At 46.4% G+C, this 19,165-nt stretch overlaps 1 protein-coding gene and 1 long non-coding RNA gene across 5 annotated transcripts in view; one reads left to right on the top strand and one right to left on the bottom strand.

Annotated features, from left to right (window-relative positions):
- Positions 1 to 3,045: 3,045 nt before the first annotated feature.
- The window catches only part of IRX3 (iroquois homeobox 3), a 106,560-nt gene continuing 90,440 nt past the window's right edge, over positions 3,046 to 19,165 (bottom strand). Inside the window, exons 2-5 of one of the 4 annotated variants that reach the window (XM_073307590.2) lie at positions 7,350 to 7,556; positions 5,105 to 6,119; positions 4,124 to 4,190; positions 3,046 to 3,440 (exon numbers count right to left, since the gene is read on the bottom strand). In XM_073307590.2, the coding sequence (XP_073163691.1) occupies positions 3,386 to 3,440; positions 4,124 to 4,190; positions 5,105 to 6,119; positions 7,350 to 7,442 (1,230 nt within the window). In that variant the 5' untranslated portion in view covers positions 7,443 to 7,556 and the 3' untranslated portion in view covers positions 3,046 to 3,385. Of the gene's footprint in view, positions 3,441 to 4,123; positions 4,191 to 5,104; positions 6,120 to 6,856; positions 6,949 to 7,349; positions 7,999 to 19,165 lie in introns of those variants that run through there. The other 3 variants (XM_073307588.1, XM_073307591.1, XM_073307589.1) reach the window with 3 other exon arrangements.
- The window catches only part of LOC140896209 (uncharacterized), a 13,988-nt gene continuing 117 nt past the window's right edge, over positions 5,295 to 19,165 (top strand). Inside the window, exons 1-3 of the long non-coding RNA XR_012154462.1 lie at positions 5,295 to 5,823; positions 15,202 to 15,277; positions 19,102 to 19,165. The exon at positions 19,102 to 19,165 is cut by the window's right edge and continues 117 nt beyond it. This is a non-coding gene — a long non-coding RNA (uncharacterized LOC140896209). The remainder of the gene's footprint in view (positions 5,824 to 15,201; positions 15,278 to 19,101) is intronic.

The following is a 19,165-nucleotide window of genomic DNA, read 5'->3' as shown; positions in this document are numbered from 1 at the left end:
GGACAAAAAACTTACTGCTTACAAATGTCTAGGATTTAAAATGTAGTTTAGCGGCCTACTGCAACCAAATCCTATAAATAATACATTTCTATCACTATGACCTCAAAATGTCAATACTGCACACCCCTGCACATTTGCATATCTTGCACTGTCTAAACTTGAAGCATGTCAGCTATGTGCTTCTGTTTGTACTTTAACTTTCATTTTAACTCTTGCCTCTGAGCACCTAGCACCCTTCTTCCCCTATGGCTGGTCCCCGAAATAAGAAAGGCACCAACCATTTAATCACCACCTCCAAAATTCTGCCACTTCCAGTGTGAGTAAAAAAATTATAGAGGGAATGTAGCAAGAGCCTCTAAACACAAGCTGGCATGAACTGTCCTGCTGCTTATACAGCCCAAGTTGTTAATCTCAATAGTTTGTTAGCTCCAATATGACGTGTCATTTTCAACACAGCCGTGCTCGACCTCATTACAGACTTTACTTTAGCTTTTAACATTCAATAATTGCTCACATGTAATTTTGGAAGCTAACAGGGGGAAAGAAAGGGGGAAAACAAAGGCCTGGGCTGGTTTTAATTTGATTGTAGTGATTTCACTAAGTCTAAAGCAAAGGGGTCAGCCTCTAGAATGTGTCTGCTTTAATTTTCTTAATGAGAAAAGACAAATGCAGGAGGAAGTCCTTCCCCTCTGAAGCCCTGGCTCCTTTCAGGTTGCAGACATGATTTTCCCAGCACTCTCAAGTTGGCAGGTAGAATTGAAGTGACTCTAAGCGTTTTGACCTCTTACAGATCTGACCAATTTTCAGCACTTTGCCAAGGAAATGAAGCTAAAAGTTGTCGACGCTGCAACTAGCCATCAGCTTAAAATGTAATTTGCAAAGTTGTAGCTATTTTAATTAAAACCAAATTGGGGAGGAGCTCAGTAGCTCCTGCCTTTTGAGAGTGTGTTTTAGATTAGGCATAACAAAACCCCAGTTTTAGGTGGGTGAACCCCATCCTTTCACTGTGCAGGTTTTGCAACACTCTCCCCGATCAAAGTAACAGTTCATTAGAAAATTCTTTGCTCTAAATTCTCCTGACTAGGGCTGCAGCTCCTTTCTGCACTTGTATTCAAACCCAAATATTGGTGTGTTCCTTTTAAAACCCAGGCCCTGCTCCAAAGCCCACAGAAATCAGTGAAAAAAGACGCCCGTTGACTTCACTGAGCTCTAACAGGCTCAGGCTCTAACAGCTTTGCATATGATATATACAGAGAGCTATATCACCCATATGCTATGAATTCATCCCATCAATAACTTATTCACATGGGCCAGTAAGTTTTACTACTCCTGCCGCAGGGCAGCTTCACAAAAAAATTTAACCATACCAAATATTAATTATTGTCATTATTTTACTGCTGGCAGAAGACAAACCGTCTTTATTTTAAATATTATCATGTAAAAGAGTAGCCGGGACTATCTCCAATTCCTTAAAGGTCTAAGTGGCACGTAAAAAGCCACGTTTGCTCAAAACAGAAGCCCACCAAGAACTGCACAAAGAAGGAGGTCAAACCAAAGCGACAAAGAAGACCCCTCCTCCTCGTCCCCCTTTCTGTTGTTGTTTTGCTGCCATTGACCTTGCTCTGTAGATCGTTTCCTACATAAGCAGTTAAATCCAAGAGACAGAATGCAACACTCTTCTCTAGTCTGACTTCTATGACTTTGAGGCTCTCGAAAGTTTTCTTTAAATCAAATCCTCCCTTACTCCATGATTCAACTTCCACTTGTGGGGGGGGGGGGGAGAGGGCAGCAACAGCTAACATCCAGTAATAATGTCCTTGGGGGGAGGGGGGTCATAGATCATATTTTAGCTGCTCCCAGATAGCCCTTGCTCACCTAGTGAAAGGGTCTCCAGACTCACGCCTCCCCACCCCCTTCTACTTTTCCTCAGGGGATTTTTAAATCACCCTCCCCTCCCCAGCCCCAAGTCTACACCTGTAACTTACATGGGCATTGGTTTTGGGAGCCAAACCAGCTCTGATTCTTAAAGAAATAAATAACCGCCAGACCCTTAAAAGAAAAACTGTGAGAGCAAGACAAAAGAAGACAGGAAAAGAAACGATTTTTAAAAGAGAAAAATGTTGCCAGTTGGTGTTGGGGTGGGAAGAGGGCGAGGTAATTGTAGAGGTATAATTTTTCAAGGGTGCCTGCAGGAGAGAAAGGGTGTTTTCCTCCTGTAGAGGGCGTTCCAGTTCCAGATTTCAACCATTCCCTGGGCTCATTACAACGAAGACACCCCTTCCCCCTATCACTTTCTGGGAAAGGCCTTTATCAATAGAAAGGGTAGCCGACTAAATGTAATAGAATTGTGTAAAATAGCGATCCAGCCTTCCTCAGATCCCGGCACAGCTTCCATCCAGAGCTCACGCCGAGTTTGCCCAGCCTCTGAAACAGGCTTTGCTCTTGATTCCTTTAGCTTTCGCCTTGGCAATCCCCTCACCCACACACACACACTTCCCCACTGGGGCTATACCCACAAAAATACACCCCGAAAAGGCGAGCCTGCCGTCGGAGCTTTGCCAGGAATGAGCCGTGGTCAGGCACAAAGGTTCCTTTGTTTTTTTTCTTCTTTTTTTTTGCAAATAACTGAAGAGGGCTCCTGTTTCTGTAGGGGTTTCCCCGCAGCTCTGGCTCCTAAATCTCGCCCCCGATTAAAAGGAGACCCCCGAAAGGAATTCGGTGCTCGCCCCAACCATGGAATTTCAGCGTCTCCCCTGCCAGAGACCGGAGAAACAAATACCTCTCCGCAACCCTGCCTTTCCTCCGCCGCGTTCACACGGTTTCCCCTATCATTCCCCCCCCCCGCCCTTTATCCTGTATTTTACCACTCGATCCTACACCCCCAAACTCCCTCCGCCTTCCAGGGAAGTTCTGAGCAGACAAGACACACAGACGCGGCAGAAACTAGCCTATTTTAAATCCCCCAAGCCACCTTTTCAGGCTTACAAACAGAAGGGGGGAAGTAACGCCATTGGTGGCGGAAGAGAATGTAGTCAAAGTGGCAACAGTTTATTTATTAGCCAAAATATATACTTTCTTGTACAATTTGGTTCACACATATGTACATTTTTACTGTATATACAAAAAAAAAATCGAGACACCTAATTCTCACTGGACTTCCAAAAAAACCTCACGAACTCAGCTAATCCAGATGATAGTAAAGAAGCGGTTTCTTTTCTTTCTTTCTTTCTTTCTTTCTCTCTCCATTTTTTTTTTAAATTTTAATATACGGACATGCTTACAAGTTGTAACTATACAGAGTTTTTTTGTTGTTGTTTTTGTTGGTTTTTTTTTACACAATCATTACAATATTAATAATAATAATAATAATAATAATAAAAATTAACTATGAGGATGACAACGCTGATAGAACCATAGCTGCATCAAGTTGGTTCTGGGGCCTGGAAAAAAATGACACAGAAGAAATATTTAATAGGATTTCTGTTCAGGTTTAGTTGGCACAGTGAGTTTTAACTTTAGATAGCATTTAGTTGTGTTGAATAAAAATATTTAAATATAAATATTAAAAATGTCTATAGACTATTTATACCCATTTGCAATTAGCTGTGATACAGGATGGGCCCAAGCTTCCCCCCCCCCCGCAAAAGTGTCATTGACTCGAGTGGGAGTTATGCCTGAATGAGGCTAGACTGAAGTTTCTCGTATCCCAACCACCCTTCCAATAGCTTCTGCTACTGTTCACTGAATTCCCCCTTTGTTTTTATCCAGGCCTGATTTTTACCTGCACTATTTAAGGGATAAGGACTATGATAACTATTCCTGCTGCCTGGCCTATTTATTTTAACACAAATAAAAACAGCAAGCCCACAGATCAAGACGTGCCGAATGCAACTTTGCATTGCATAAGAGGTTTGCAAAGTCTCGAACGCTGAATTGAAAAGTCAACAATACTTAACTGATCATAACACCCCACAAACCACTCCGGGGAAGCAAAAGCTGCTTCCTTATGACTAGATACTGTAAAGGGAACGAAAGTAGCAGAGAAAATGATCTATTTACAATTCCATTCCTCTCTCTCTCTCTATATATATATCCATAGGAGACTGAGGAAGTAATCTCTTACCGCCTCTGAACTGGCTGGAAAGCTGTCTTTATTAACTTTTTCTCTACTTCCAAGGCACTAGATCGATCTAAAAACAGAAGAAAAAATGTTCCTTTTTAAAACCCCTCTCTTCCCCCCCGCCCATCCCCGAATTAAGCCGCTGGGGATAACACTGTTGCTTGGGCAGTTTCAAATCGGGGGGAAGGATTGGTTTGCTGTAGAAATGACTGCGAAGTACTGAAGCAAGTCTCAGGGCCAGTCTTCCCCATAAAAGAGTTCCAAGCGATGTCCAGCAACAACAACAAAAATCTCTGTTGGTGGCAAGTCATTATTTTTACGAAATAAATAACGTCGCCGTGTTACATTCAACAGGAACTAGCAACCGCCTATTTGTTCTCTTCCACGTGAAACGCAGTAAGTGACTATATCGTGACTGACAACTATACAACGCAGACTTGGGGGTCACTGCAGAGCACCACACTTAATGCTAAATGAGAAGTAGACGGTGGTCAAAAAATAACCAACACACGCAACAGCATCGAAAACTAGCCCTGAAATATAACTGGCCCCGCTAGCCAAGCGAGAAGAATTTTACCATTAAAAACAAAGAAGATATATATTGACCAATTATCATTTTTCTATTCAGTCTCCCCCACCCCCGCCCCTTTCTTGGGCTGCTAGTAATTTGGAAGAGTTGGGATTTTAGGCATTGGGGTCGTTCCACTTTTTTTTAAATAGCCATTTCACTGCTTCTGGGTTGATGGGTCCCCCCACCCCTCTGTTTAGCGGCTCCGAGATGAGTCAAAGGGATCAAAAATCTGTAACCACTTCAGCCCAAAAGGGAAGGGGGGGGGGAAGAATTCAGCAAGGGAGAGTGGCAGGAGGGGAGTTTCTCTGCCCGCAGGATGGGGTGGGCCTGTCCAGCTCTGCCCCTCCACCTCTCCCCACACTCTGCCCCCCACAGCCCAGCCCCCAGGTCCAGGAGACCCCCTTAGCCATCACCTGTTCCAGCGGACTCCGTGCTCTGAGCCTGGTCGGCGGGTCTGGAGAAGGCAGCGATGGCTGCAGCGCCGGGGGTGGCCCCGAGTCCCAGCAGGTGGGGAGTGTTCAGTAAGGTGAGCGGGTGCGGGTGGTGGTGGTGGGCCGAGAAAGCCCGGCTGGTCCAGTTGGGAAACTTGCCCAGCGGACAGGAGGAGACGAGTCTGTGGGGCGGAGGCGGAGCCAGCGGCAGGCTCTGGGGGGCCGCCGCTGGGGGGGAGCAGCCGCTGCCGCCCCCGGGGGACTTGCGGGGGTTGTCCGGGCTGGTGGCCGTCTCAGCCAGGGACCAGATCTTGGGCTTCTGCCCCGCGCTGGCTAAGCTGCCCTCCGTCGGGGGCGAGGCCGGGGCGGGCGGGGAGAGGCGGTGCTGCTGGCGGGGCAGCTTGAGGGGCTCCGGCAGCCCCCCGGCCGGCGGGTGGGGGCGCTCCCCCTCCATGGCCTTGAGGAAGCGCTCCTCGGAGCCGGGCAAGTCCTCGAAGCCCTCGGAGCCTTCGGAGTCCGTCTTGGAGTCGGAGTGCAGCAGGTCCGGGTCCTCCTCCAGCTCGTCCTTGTGGCTCTCCATGTGCTCCGTGTCGATGTTCTCCAGGTCGATCTCCTCCTCGTCCTCCCGCTTGTCCTCTTCCCCCTCGTGGTCGCTCCCGTAGGAGTTGCCTTCCTCGTCCGTCCGGCTGCGGGGCGCCCAGGTCATTTTATTCTCCTTTTTGAGCCTCCTCCGGGCGTTGGCGAACCAGGTGGAGACCTGGGTGAGGGTCATTTTGGTGATGATGGCCAGCATGATCTTCTCGCCCTTGGTGGGGTAGGGGTTCTTGCGGTGCTCGTTCAACCAGGCCTTGAGGGTGCTGGTGCTCTCCCGGGTGGCGTTCTTGGGCCGGGACGGGTCCCCGAACTGGTACTGCCCATAGGGGTAGAAAGCGGGGTGGTGGTGAGGGAAGGCCGGGTGCTGGACGCCGGGGCTGTCCTTCAGCTCGTACTGGGCACCCTAGAGCCAGCGGGGAGAAGGAGAGAGAGGTTTCAGCGGGGGGGGGGGGGGGGAGAATAGGGCTCTGGCTGGTTGTCCCCTCCCCCGGGTGTCCCGGGCCACTGGGGGGAGGGGGGCTTTCTTCCCTGGGCAGGCGTGCGGCGAGCCCCCGCCAGGGCTGGGGGGGGGGGGGGGCGGCGGGGAAGCGCCGTATGATTTTGCAGACAGGAGGGAAAGGGGCCGGGAGCGGGCAGGTCTCTCCCTGGCTGTGAAGGCAGCGCGCCGAGCGGCCCGGTTTGCCGGGTGCAATCCCCCGCCGAGCGGGACACCCCGACCTGCCTTTGCAGCCCCACTTTGCAACTTTGCACACGCTTTTATAAAAATGGGCGCCGGGGCAGGCGCGTACACACACGTACACACACACACACACACCCACACACCCCCTCTGAAACAACAACAACGCAGCCAGCCAGCCAGTGCCGCGGCCCCCGTCGTGTGACGTGCTGTTTATAAAACACTTCTAAAGCCTTTCGCAGACCCCTAAGAGCACAAGCCGAAACTGTCAATCAAAATCTCTCCCGGCAGAAATTCAACCAGGCCCCTCTCTCGGTGCGTGGATCTTTCTCGGTTCCCAGCAGTTCCCACCGCAGGCGGATTGTCACCCCTCTCAAACCTGCCCGGGCGCAGCAAGAACCAACAAGCCCCCACTTGTGTTTGTTTAAAGTTCTTAACCCTGCCACCCCCTTCACCTGCCTTACTTTTAACTGGCCACAAAAAAAAAATAAAAATAGATCACTCATTGTTCTTCTCCTTAATCATTAAAAATCCTGCCAACGCGCAAACGTGTCCTTAACTCGGTATTTCTTGTCCCGGCTTCACACAAACAGAAAGCAATGTAAAAAAAAAAAAAAAAAACCCACCACCAAAACCCCCCACCCCAAAACCTTCCTTTCCCCCTCTCTCCTCTTCCCCCCCACCCCATGGAAAAAATTAGATCCAGGTGAAGATGTTCGCTTGGTTAGAAAACAATCTGGGGCTTTCTAAGGCGCCAGGAAGGCAGGCAAGTCGGATTTCCTTGGAAAGATTCGGTCCAGTTCTCCGCTCCTGCTCGTGCCAATCGCTCCTCCGCAAAGGCCAAAGCCGAAAAACCACAAACGAGCCCCCTCAAGGCAGAGGGGGAGCCGGGGGGCATGGGGGTGGGGGTGGAGGATGCGGACGGAGATGGGGGGGGGTGGTCTGTGCGGCTCTTACCAGCTGCGGGAAGATGGGGAGCTCGGCGGTGTAAGGCAGGAAAGCACCATATCCTTGAGCAGCCGCGGCGGCGGCGTAAGGCGCTCCGTACATGGAGGATAACACATTAGAGAGAGTCCCGGACGGGGTGAGCTCTGTCCCGCTTCGAGCGCTGCCGCTCCCCTGGCGCTCAGAGGGGTAAATCGGCCTGATATACTGGTAGCCCAGCTGGGGGAAAGACATGGTGGGCAGAGGGGGTAGGGGAGGGGGGGGAAGGAGGAGGAGGGGGGAGAAAAAAAAAGGAGAGAAAGGAGAGAAAGTAGAAGGGCTGGTAGAAGAGGAGGGAGCTGGCTCGCTCGCCCTTGCTGGCTGTCTGCACTTTTCAGTGCCTCCCGCAAACTCTTGCAGACATGGGTGGGGAGGGGAGGGGGAGAGAGGGGTGTTGGAGAGGCCGTGAGCTTCCTCCTCTCTCTCTCCGGCCGCTGCTGTACACGATCCGATCGCTTCTTTCTTCTCTCACTTTTCCTATTGATCTGAGTGGACTCAGGTCAGGTCCTAACAGATTGCCGGAGATTATTGGGACTCTGGGCTCTGATTGACATTTCTAGTCTCTCGCAAGCCCCTCCTATTTCTTTTAAGTCTCTCTCTCTCTCTCTCCTGCCCAGAGCTCTCTCTCTGGGTTTGTCACTAGCTTTTTTTTTTTCCTCCCCTTCTCTAAATCTGTTTACTGACGTCGCGATCTTTTATTTGAGTTGCTTTCAAATCTCGTTTTAGCAATCGCCAATCAGTTCTGTGTTTTACAAAGGTTTAAACCCTGCCCTACGGTTTATGATTTATATATGTATTATATACAGATAGATACACACAATTATATTTTCATAGACCCCTTGTCGCCCCCCCCCCCCCCGAAATAAAAGAAATAGGAAGCTGTTGGAAAATTACACGCAGGAAAGAGAACAAAAAGTTATGTTTCCTTGCAGAATTTTACGTTTACAACCTTATCTAGTGTAGGTTCACATTTGTTTTCTTTATTAAGATATTCCCTCCCCCTACTCCTCCCTTTTCCCCCGGCCCTAGCATGGGTTACATCGCCTAATATAGATTTAAAGTCTATTAGATTTTTTAATTTGCATTTCCAGAGCCAGTTTGAAATTTCCTAATACTGAACCTTTAAGGAGTTCTCTACATTTTGTCTGGCCTAACAGTGGGCAGATACAGTGAAAAAGCTAAGTTAATTTTCTTCCTAATAAGAGACTTCAAAGAGTTGTAGGGTCACAATTTTACATCAAAGGCAGAAAAGAAGGCAAATTAAAATCCTAACAAAGAAGAGACGGGAGCAGCCCTCTGGGCCATTAGTAAATAAGTGGTGTGAAAAAAGGGACAATGACAGGCACTGGAATTAAACTAATTAACACCTTTTTGTCTTGGTGCGAAATCTCTAATTAGGAAATTTATGATCATTTTGCTTATTCCCTCTGTTCTGAATCACGACACGTGCAGCCTTACCTGGGACATAGAACAATTGCCCTGGGTATAGTGGCATGTTTTAAAGAGTTCCTGGGAGCAAGTCGAAATATGTTGTAATTACTGTATACCCTTATTTTATGATCAACACGGTTTGATATACTGGTTTTTCTGAAACCACCGTGTGGGTTGTAATTTTAGCGTTTTAAGAGGAGTTAAAACGCATTTAAGACAAAGTGGGTGTCTTGGAAGAAAAGGTGTACCCTGACTTGCTACCGTTGTGTTGGGGGACTCGAGTAAAGGGAACGTAAAAAGTTTTTGCAACCTGTAGAGTTAAGACTTTTGCGGGGCAAAATTCTGAATTTACCACTGTTGCTTTTGGGGAATTAAATGAATTAAAAACAAACCTCTGAAGGTTCTTCTGAGGCGTTTATATTTGTTATGCTGGAGAGTCATTTAATCATATTCCCCCATGTTTCTGAATACTCTGTGGATTTATTACCATTAAAATATGAATTAGCTACAATATAATAACTATGGTCACAGTATGGCTTTTTACAACTACATTTCTTTAAAAAATGAAATTCATGTCAGATTATACAGTTAAAGGAATCGACCTTCATAGCTTGCTATAATAAAACTGTATCATCTTGTAATAAATACGGATTATGGGAAAGCAAGACCCAGAATTAAAATTCCCTGAATCAATATATGAAAATCTGTAGGAAACATCTCTAATCGTATTAAGTTAATCTTTATAGCATCCCCTATCTGCTAATCTAGTGCAAAAACAACTCTGGGTTGGAGGAATTTATTTTCTCCTATTCAACTTTGCTCTTGTAATAGGTTTTTATAATATAATGTAATGGAGATAATATTAAATTCAGTTGTATGTTTGTTTCTTTTTAATTCTGAAGGAAAGTAGCGAGGGAAGCCTGTGACCTTGTTTCTTTTAATTCTCTGTACAAATTGCAAGGTTTAATCGCTGCGATTCTGAGAAGGTTTGGAAATAGCTTGAAAGCGGAACACAACTTTTAGGAATGTATTTTGGGGGTGGGGGAGGAAAGGTAAAAGTGTCACAGGAATGAATGATCATTTGATCAATTCTCAGCAGGTAGTCCCCATAATTCTACCTACTACTCTACATACATATTACATATTGTACCCACACTCACACATGATAGATTTGCATACACACAGCCCAGACCGAACGCATCAGATACGTATTTTTATTGTGGCTTCACGATTGCTTCATTTACTGAAGCGGTGTGGCTTCACCGCTGCTCATTTACTGAGATTATGAAGCTGGCAAGATTATTTTATTATCTCATCCTACTGTCTTGTGTCATCAAGATAGATTTTTAATCAACAATACAATCAATATAAGTTCATCCCGAACGGGGAAATACACGTGTTCGACATGGATTGTTGTGCTGATTCTAATTCATGACTGACAGTAGTAGAAGCTGAATAAGGCATAGAGAAGGAATCTAGGTTTATTTGGTTCTTCTTTAAAGTGCAGAATAAAACCAAAAACGGGGGGTGGGAGGGAAGAAACCGCCGCTACCCAGGTGAAATAAAAATGTAGCCATTCACCCTACTATCAAACAGCCCGGAGAAAAGAAGTGAGATTGAAGATACGTGGGGGAAAATGCAAGCCCTGACAGAGGGAATATGGGAGGCGAGAAATTTATGGGGGCGAATGAATTCAGGTCAGGATGAGGATGAATGATGGTTTATTAATGGGAAAGAAACGGACAGGAAATGCAGCCGCACCAAATGGACTGGAGGAGAAAGCGGGCAAGCTATGGCTGTTAAGCGGAGAGGTTCAAAAGAAACCCGAAAAACAACAACCAGGCGCAGGGGAGAGAAAAGACTCCAGCCGAACTACGGCAGGGGAAGGTTCAAAGCATCTCTCCAGCCAGAAAGGCACATGGCACAGGGAGGATAGAAACACCAGCATGTGACAGCGACGCGCCGTCTAGGGAGAGGGCTGCGGATGGGGCAGGGAACCTGCTAAGCGTGGAGCAATTAAAGCAGCAGCCGTGCCTTCAACCCAGGGAGTGCTAACGAGTGGGGAGGAAGAAAAAAGCAACGCTGAAGGAAGGGTGGGAGAGAGAAAAAAACAGTAGACGGAAGAGAGGAAAAATAATAGAGTCAGACGGATGCAAAGCAGAGAAGTGGGACACATTTTGCGAAACATCTGGCAACAGACTGGAGAGATAAAGTGAGCCCTGGAGCTGGCTCGCAGCTAATGTGGGTGCTCGGATGGAGAAGAAACCTATCCAGGGACAAGATGGCTAGAGCCAGTAGGACTGAAAGGATCTGCTGCTCTCTCCGGTCAGCCGGCTTGTCTCTGTGCAGCGCTCCTACTCCGGACAGACACGTGTCTCCTGGCCGGGATCTGTCAAAGCTGGGAGAGCTGCTTCTGATTTATTACCCCAAACATCCATCCTCTCCCGCCCTGGCTCACTCACACGGTCACTGAGCTAAAACCAAACCTCCTCAAACTGCAACAGAGCCTCCTTGGCTCCAGGCTCTGAGAGAAGCTGGGACCCTGTAATAAGGAAAATGCGGACTGAGACCGAGAAGCGTGCACTGGATTTGTGTTCATTTGTACCGAAGCGGCAGCGGCTTTCGCCTCTCCCCAGGCGAACAGAGCCTCGGTCCTTCTGTGGGCGCAAGAAGAAATTCTGCAGACAGGACCCAAGCCCTGTGCATAAAACACCCCTGCCCAGAAGTATATGTACTGTTATTTAATATGTATATAAATGAATCAAAGCGCCTGTCACACCCTGCATGGGCTTGATAGCCCTGACATTTCCTACCACTCACAGGCTGCTGCGCCCAGATGCATCAGGTCACAGACTATATAACGTGGACACTGTGCCATGTTTTAATCTGTGTTTCCTTTGAACGTCTCCCTCGCTCACTCCATAAACATCCATAGTTCTAGAGATCCCAGCTAGGAAAAAGGGGAACCGTGGCCCAGATAACCAGTCGAGACTTCGAATTCAGGACCACAGCCTGGTAGAATGGGTGTCACTTGTTGGAAGTTGTTGAAAAGCTGTCACTGAAGCTGTGAGTTTAATTAGGCTCTTACCTGCCCTTGTGAAGTCCAATTTCCGGGACGATTATGATAACTGCTTGATTAGGAACTGTGGATTGCCAAAGCGTTGGCAATTTTCACAATCAACACATGGGGAAAATAAAAGGCTGAGAACAGCCAATATACAAGATCTAGAGGTGGGGAAGGCAGGGAATAAACAAACAAGTGAAATCAGGGAAAGGGTTGCAGTGAAAAAGGAGTTAAAACTAAAAGGAAAGATCAAAGAGCTGAGTAAAAGACTCTTCAAATTACACGTTTGAAGCTTTTCCATAATTCCAAGGCGACAGATAGATAACAAGCTGCACATTCGTTATCACATATGGAATCAATCTTAAAGGAGTCTCTTGATCAAAATCTGTTAATTGCAGTGACATATGATTTGGAAAGAAAACACAATTAATGACCCTTCATGTGAAGGCTTTGGGAAGAGGCCACTGACAATTGGCGTTTTACAACCGACATCAACTTTTTGTATTTGTAAGCTATTAGTAGGAGACATTCATAAAACCTTCGCGTTTGTTTTGTCTCCTCTTATCTAAGGTTTCTTTACAAAGGGGAGGGGGCCAGAATGTGTGTGTGTTTCCTTAAGGGGTTTGGGACCTAAAATGATTTAGTACCTTGTCTGTAAATCTGATGACCTACGGTGAGGGGGAAAAAAAAAAAAAAAAAAAAAACTTCGCCTTTTATTATTACCATTTGTGGGGAGCGTTACCAGGAAACAGCAGAACCCTTTTCAAATTGTAAATATATGTATCCATTTTAAACCACTGTTACACAGATCCGCCCCCCCAAGCGAAATAAAGAAACTCTGCCAAATAACATTCTAGCGCCCTCTGCCCATGGCAGCTGCCCTGGCCATTCCAAGGTATTTAGTAATTGTCGTCAACAAGAGACCACATTCGATTTTCATATCGGTCCCCTGCAGTTAAAAAAACCTGACGGGTGTGTGTTTCAAACCGATTTGTGCGCCACACGGGTTATAATATTAGCCAAGGAGGCAGCAAGATTTTTAAAAGCTTTACTCTGTCATTAAAAGGTGATGGTTTTGTTTTCGAGGGGAAAAACGGGGAGGGAGAAAGGGGGGGGGGTTCATTTGAAGGTTATAAAGCATACACTTCAATAGGATCGAAGTGAAATTAGTTAATAGGAAAACGCTGGCCAGAAGCTCTCCGGGCTTTTAAGTGCTCTCTCGGCCATTTAAGGAAATTGAATAAGAACAGACTCAGTTACCTGTAGACCTAAGTATTATCTCGAGTCCTCCATGGAGGCGAGATGGAAGCCTGGTGCCTCTCAGACGCCCGAAGTTCTGTATACCGCCTGCCAGGCTAGTTCTCCTTTCTGCACAGAATAGTTTTTGTTTAACATATCACGCTACACGATTTATCAGAAAGGGTTAAGCAAAGGTAAGAGGCCATCAGCAGATGCTTTAGACTTCCAGGGCAGTTCTGGAAAACAAGCCTCTCCCGCTTTGGAAAAGCTGGACTCTCAGCAGTATTTTTTCTCTTTCATTTCTAGGCGCTTTCCCACCATTGTGGTTCTTCGCTGATTTGTATTCGGAAAGTTGCCAGCAGGTCACTGTATTATGTTACCTAACTTCCTATCTGTTGCCTTTCTTTCTCCCCCCCCCCTCTCTCTCTGTTTAAACTTTATAGATTTTTGAGGTGTTAATAAAACCTTTCCCTTGGTAAATGGTTTATTAGAAACCCCACCGAATTTTGGAAAGACTTCAGAAAAGCAGCGTTCAGAACTGAGAGACTGGGAGAAGGCTTTTGTCCAAAAAATGCATAATTACTGCGAATCTGAGGAAACATTAATCTTTATAGGAATTCGTGATTCATATTTGTGGTTTGACCATTTAGGTGATTTATAATCTGTTAGTACAATCCACTAATTTTATGCCAATAGATTTTATGTACACTGTTAGAGTTTCCATAGTCCTTGGAAATGAGTGGCTTTTGTGTTAATTTAGCGATTTCACTTTGATATCCAGCGAGGGATGTTTCCCTTGCTCATAAACGAAGGGAGGTTATTTGGTGAGGGGGAAGTAGGCAGAAAGTACGAACGCTGATGGGAAAGTTCCCCTATCCGTTTTCCTCTAGACCTGGCAAAGCTGAAATCAAAGATTTACCCATCACCCATCAGTATCAGCCGGGCCAGTTAATAGCCAGCTCTGTCCAGAAAGACCCATTTTGGACCAGTTTTGCTCACTTTTTATGTTGTTTGTATTCTAGTCACATCTATTGCAAACTAAACAGATACCGTCTATATGGCGTACACACCCAGGTTTGGCCCAGTGACTCTCTGACTACAAAGTGAGGCTGCCAGAGAAGTTGAGTGCAATAATTGATGGGGAAGGCCAGGGCTGCAAGTGTCGCTTTAGTCCTTTAGGTGCTCCCATCACTGCTCCTTTGTAAATATTAGCCTCTGTTGATCGTGGGTCCTTGGGTTTTATTAGGGACTTTAGACCTGATTATTTCCCCACCTGCCGCTCGCTGCTATTTACCCTTGTTTGTCCTCTGTGAAATCTCTGATGCTTGCTCTGAGCCTGAGATGGGCGGGGAGGGGAGAGGGGGAGTCCTTTCTTTCCTCCACTCCGCCCCCCCTCGAGCTGCCTCTGGACAAATGCCACAGGGACGCGTTAACTGATCAGTGTAAACACTAAACAGAGCCTGCTAGGGTCACCTCATGGGCTGCCAAACCCCAACCAACCAGGGCTATCCTCCCTTCGCCCCCCGTCTCTCCCCATTAGATTAGCTGAAGTTATGGCATAATTCGAAACCACCAGACTCGGGACGGTTAATATCCTGCTTCCCAAGACTAGAGACCCTGCGATAGGGCTGTAGCATCGCCAGTAAAACCCTGCCCGGTTGGAGAGAGCTGCATTAACCAACCGTGCTCCTTGTAAACTTACTTCCACCCTTATATCCCCCTCCCCCCAAACCGGCTTCTTTTAAAAACTGCACTGCCCCAAAGGGGTCTGATGATGGGCCGTCTGCAAATGCACAAACATCCCGTCTCCTGCCCCACAGCGATCACCTCTACAGGATCAAACGTTTCTGACAGCAGCCAACATACTTGCTGGGTGACTTTGCACGTAGACTGGCATTTTTGACGCTAACAGATCCACATGGCCAATCTGTATAAAATAAAACGTAATCCTCCCTTGTATGTAATTCAAGATACCAGAGAGTAGCTCCTGACCTTTGGCATCTTGTAAATTTCCTCGTTCTACATTCATCACTGGGGAAACACAATCTTCCTACAATAATATTATTGTATTGATTATATTTATTCAAACAGGCCCGAAGATCTGACAACCCACATCCACCTGGAATGATACTTGGATTCAGAAACAAATTCTCCATTAGCTTGAAAGGTAACCTTTACAGATGGCAACGCCCAAAGTATCAAAAAAGCCCATAATCTCTAAACCTGTGATTTTCCATTCCCAGAGAGGGGGGAGGGTATTTCTGATCAGAATCTCATTCCGATTTAAATATCAAAGCCATTGTGCAAATACATGTTCTATGGCAACTTTTATACTGCGATGGCGATGATGGCATAACTGCTTGATTTGCTCCTCATTCCATGGATGCTGCTTTATATCAGTAACAAACAAGCATTGATTTTATGGTAAAGTCACTTTGGGATGGGAATGAGTAACTCCAGGCAGTGCTATCACTGTATTACATGGAAATGGCCCAGGTAACAAGATGAACATTGATTCAGCATTATGTTTGATCAATAATGAAATAAGTAACTTCAGGGCCAAATTAAAATGCAAGCTGGCTTGACGCTGCCAGCTTCTGGGCTAAGTGACAAGGCTAATTCAGCAGGGACATGGCCATATTTGCATTAGAGGCTGCATCTGCTGTTTGGTGGAAGTGGCTGGATCGGCAATAATGCTGGATAAAACAATTGCATGGAACACGTTCGAAATGAACTCCTGCGTGCAGCGAGCGTTTGCATTAATATGTAACAAAGGGCGGCGTTTGGGGCTGGCAATCATGCAGCCATTTCAAACCCAGGGCAGTTTAACGTACTATTTGTACCCAGGCCTTAAGGAGAGTGCTTTGCATGACACTTCACTCTGGCTTTTGGAAATTACTGAGGCGAACAACACAAACTTCTTCAAGGCCGGAGAACAGAAAATCACGGTTCTGTTTCCCACTTCACCAGATCGTGTTAATACTTAGAAAAGGCAATGTGCTTTTAAAAAGTCGGTGACACAAAGGGCTCCACCCCCTTCATTTTTCTCCTCCCCCAGCTCCCCTCCCCAAAAGCTTCTAGGTAAAGGAGATATTTTAAAAGCGAGCCCCGAAAGGGAGGTGATTTAGGCGACGAGTGGTAGCATGACCAACCCTCTCTGTATTGGTGGTCTTTGCCCCAGTTTATCTGCTGTTCTCTCCATGGCTAGTTTTTACAGCTTTGCCATCATTATTGAAACCGTGACACACATTGATTTCCAATAGAGATTCTCGCCTGCAGCCAGAGACCGCAGACACTGGGGCATGGCCCGGGTTACCAAGTGTAAAACCTCTGCTAGGAAGAGAAAAGGGGCAGATGGAGGAGGGCACTCATTGCCCCAAATCTTCGGATGTGGGTCGTTGCAAAAATCCACTAAGTCACAAAGACATTCGGCTAGCTGGGTGGGAAATAGGCTGCCTCTCTGAGCCTTGACAATGAAGAGAGATTATAATTTAGAAAGCAATAAGCCTGGAGGAAATACTTCAGCAGCCTGAGCTGTCAGTGTGTGGAGGGAGGGAGGAGTCAGACAGCAACAAGCAAGGACTGTTTGGGTCTAGAAGAGAGAGGAGACCTTGAGCGATCTAGAGTGGATGAGGAAAACCAACTTCCACCCTATATTTTTTACTTCTCGCCCACCCATTCCAGATATACCAGGGCAGCTCACCCTGGCCTCATGCTAGGGAACTATCCTGCCAAATAACTGACCGCCGAGAGGCTCCTCGAAGATTCAAGACTCGCATTCGAGTCGGCACATAGACCTTGGAACAACAAGAAAGCGGGTGTGCAAAATACATAAATAAATCTACTTCTCTAACTGGTGTAGTCCCTAAATTTCCTGACACGTGTTCTTTAAAAGGAGCAGGAGAAGAAGGGAGAGGGGGAATAAACCCCCACACCTGCCTGACAGCACCTTTAGGAACACGAGTAGGTGGAGGGCAGAGTTATCCCTTCACCAGGTTTAGCCCTGTCTCATGTGAAATGACATTGGCACCATTTGGGTAGGTTCCCTTCTGTCCGTTGGTCACACTAAGCCCTTTATCCGCGGCCTTATTACAGGAATGTCCCTGCACATGCCGAATTTGTGATCCGTCCAGACTCTGGACCCCCCGACAGACTCTACCGTTCTACAGTTGCCAGGTGAAGAAATGGGGCGGGGGGGGTGTGTTGAACCCGATTTACAGGAACAAATAGAGTGAACATAACATTCAAAATGTGAACTGAACTGGTTAAAAAAAGAGTGGACTGGAAACCACCTTAAACTAAATGGAAACGCTAATGAACACGGATGGGAATGGCCAGACTCCGCCAGGACCCGTTAATGACCGTAGTCCTATAAAGACGAGGGCCTACAAAGTATTGGGGCAGCAACCTCTTACTGATGGGTGAAAAGGAGAGGCAATGAAAAGCTGGCACAGGGCCCGCCAGCCTATGGGACGATGATACTGAGGCTGGTTTCAGAGAGCAGTGTTTAATGGTGTTGTCTTTTACTTTAGAGGACTTCAGCAAACCGTTCTGAATTTGTACAAGGTTGTACAGTCCTTAAGTCCGTTTTAGGGAATTTTGGATACCCTGGGTGGGATCCGGAGGGAAGATTGCTGGATCTGCCTGGCTTTACTCCAATCATGGCTCTGGCAACTTTGCCACAGAGTCTTTCAAGCCACGGTGACAGAACATCGGAGAACAGAGCCCGGGTTTTTGGAGATTGGTGGGAAATTGATCTAGCGGTGTATATTTGTTAGTACTATTAAGTTATAGCATCTCTCAAAGATTCCTGTTGTGGACTCTCTCTCTCTGTAGATAATATACACCCCCCCCCCGTCAATTGCTAACCCTTGAACTAGGACGGTTTCAAACTAGACTATAGGAGAAGATTAATGGAACAGGGTAGAAGTTCCTAGACCGTATTGATGTGTAGATGGAAACCTATACAAATGCTTCGGCGTTTTCTATCACACTATGTGTGTACGATTAAATACACACGCACTTTAGCTCTCAGTACTATAGTCTGTGTGTAGAGATAATATAATACATATGTCCTTACGGATTGTACACACTGCATATTGAAACCTGTACAAGGGGTGGTTGCTACTGTTATTGCTATTTTCTGAAAAGGGTCAAATGCGATCGTTCAGTGTTATTGATTCCTGCAAAGGCTTGTAGTGATTTGCTGAAAGTAAGTAAGGGTGAGCATTTAAGTGTAAAGAACTATTCTGGAATTAGCCTTGGAAAGATAACCTTGCAGCGAGTAGCAGAGGCAGATGCTGCCCGTTACAGGACTGCGGAGCAAGTCCTGACACACGGGCTAGGAGGGTGGAGTGGCAGAAGCGAGAGTCAAGGCAGAGCTCGCAGGAGAGGACAGGGGCATGAAATGTACATCATTTCTCGGAAAGGCTGAAACAGACCGATGCGTTTCTAAAACCCGGCTGACCAGGAAAAGCAGTGTTTTTAAAGCCGAACGGGGCTTAGCCCGCCTTCCGCTCTACCAGAGCACACCAGCAAAGGTCTCTTTCCTAGTAATTATTTTGCAGGGGAAATAAGAAAATGTTTGTTATTGACTGGCAAGATTTGCTTTCTCCAGCAATGTTTTCCCTCCCATCGATCCTCTTTCACATTGCAACACAGTAGCTAAATATGTAATGACGGAATAGGTAACTTCATTAGCATAATGAAATCAGCAATGATGTACAGTATTTCAGTGTTATTAAAACAAAGCCACCTAATTGATTTCTTCTCCCCCCAACTCTGCGGATGCCAACGATTATCAAAGCAAACTTCAGGGTGATAAAAATACTAAAAAAACCCAAACCAAACCAAAACAAAAAAACCCCCAAAACATATGAATACCGAAGAGGATGGAAATTGTTACCTAGTTAACTTTAAGGGCTGAATGGATTTTATGTATCGCGGGTAGACACAAAACCATCTACTAAAGTCAGACATGCTTTTTTTCAGAGCTAATGGAATGAGTCATCGACAGAGTGGATTATTTAAAGCGCCATGTGAGTCTATAATCATG

This window comes from Lepidochelys kempii, chromosome 12 (genome assembly GCF_965140285.1).
Source record: "Lepidochelys kempii isolate rLepKem1 chromosome 12, rLepKem1.hap1, whole genome shotgun sequence".
Taxonomy (NCBI): domain Eukaryota; kingdom Metazoa; phylum Chordata; order Testudines; family Cheloniidae; genus Lepidochelys; species Lepidochelys kempii.
The sequence above is the reverse complement of the archived record's forward strand: the minus strand, read 5'-3'. Positions and strand labels throughout refer to the sequence as shown.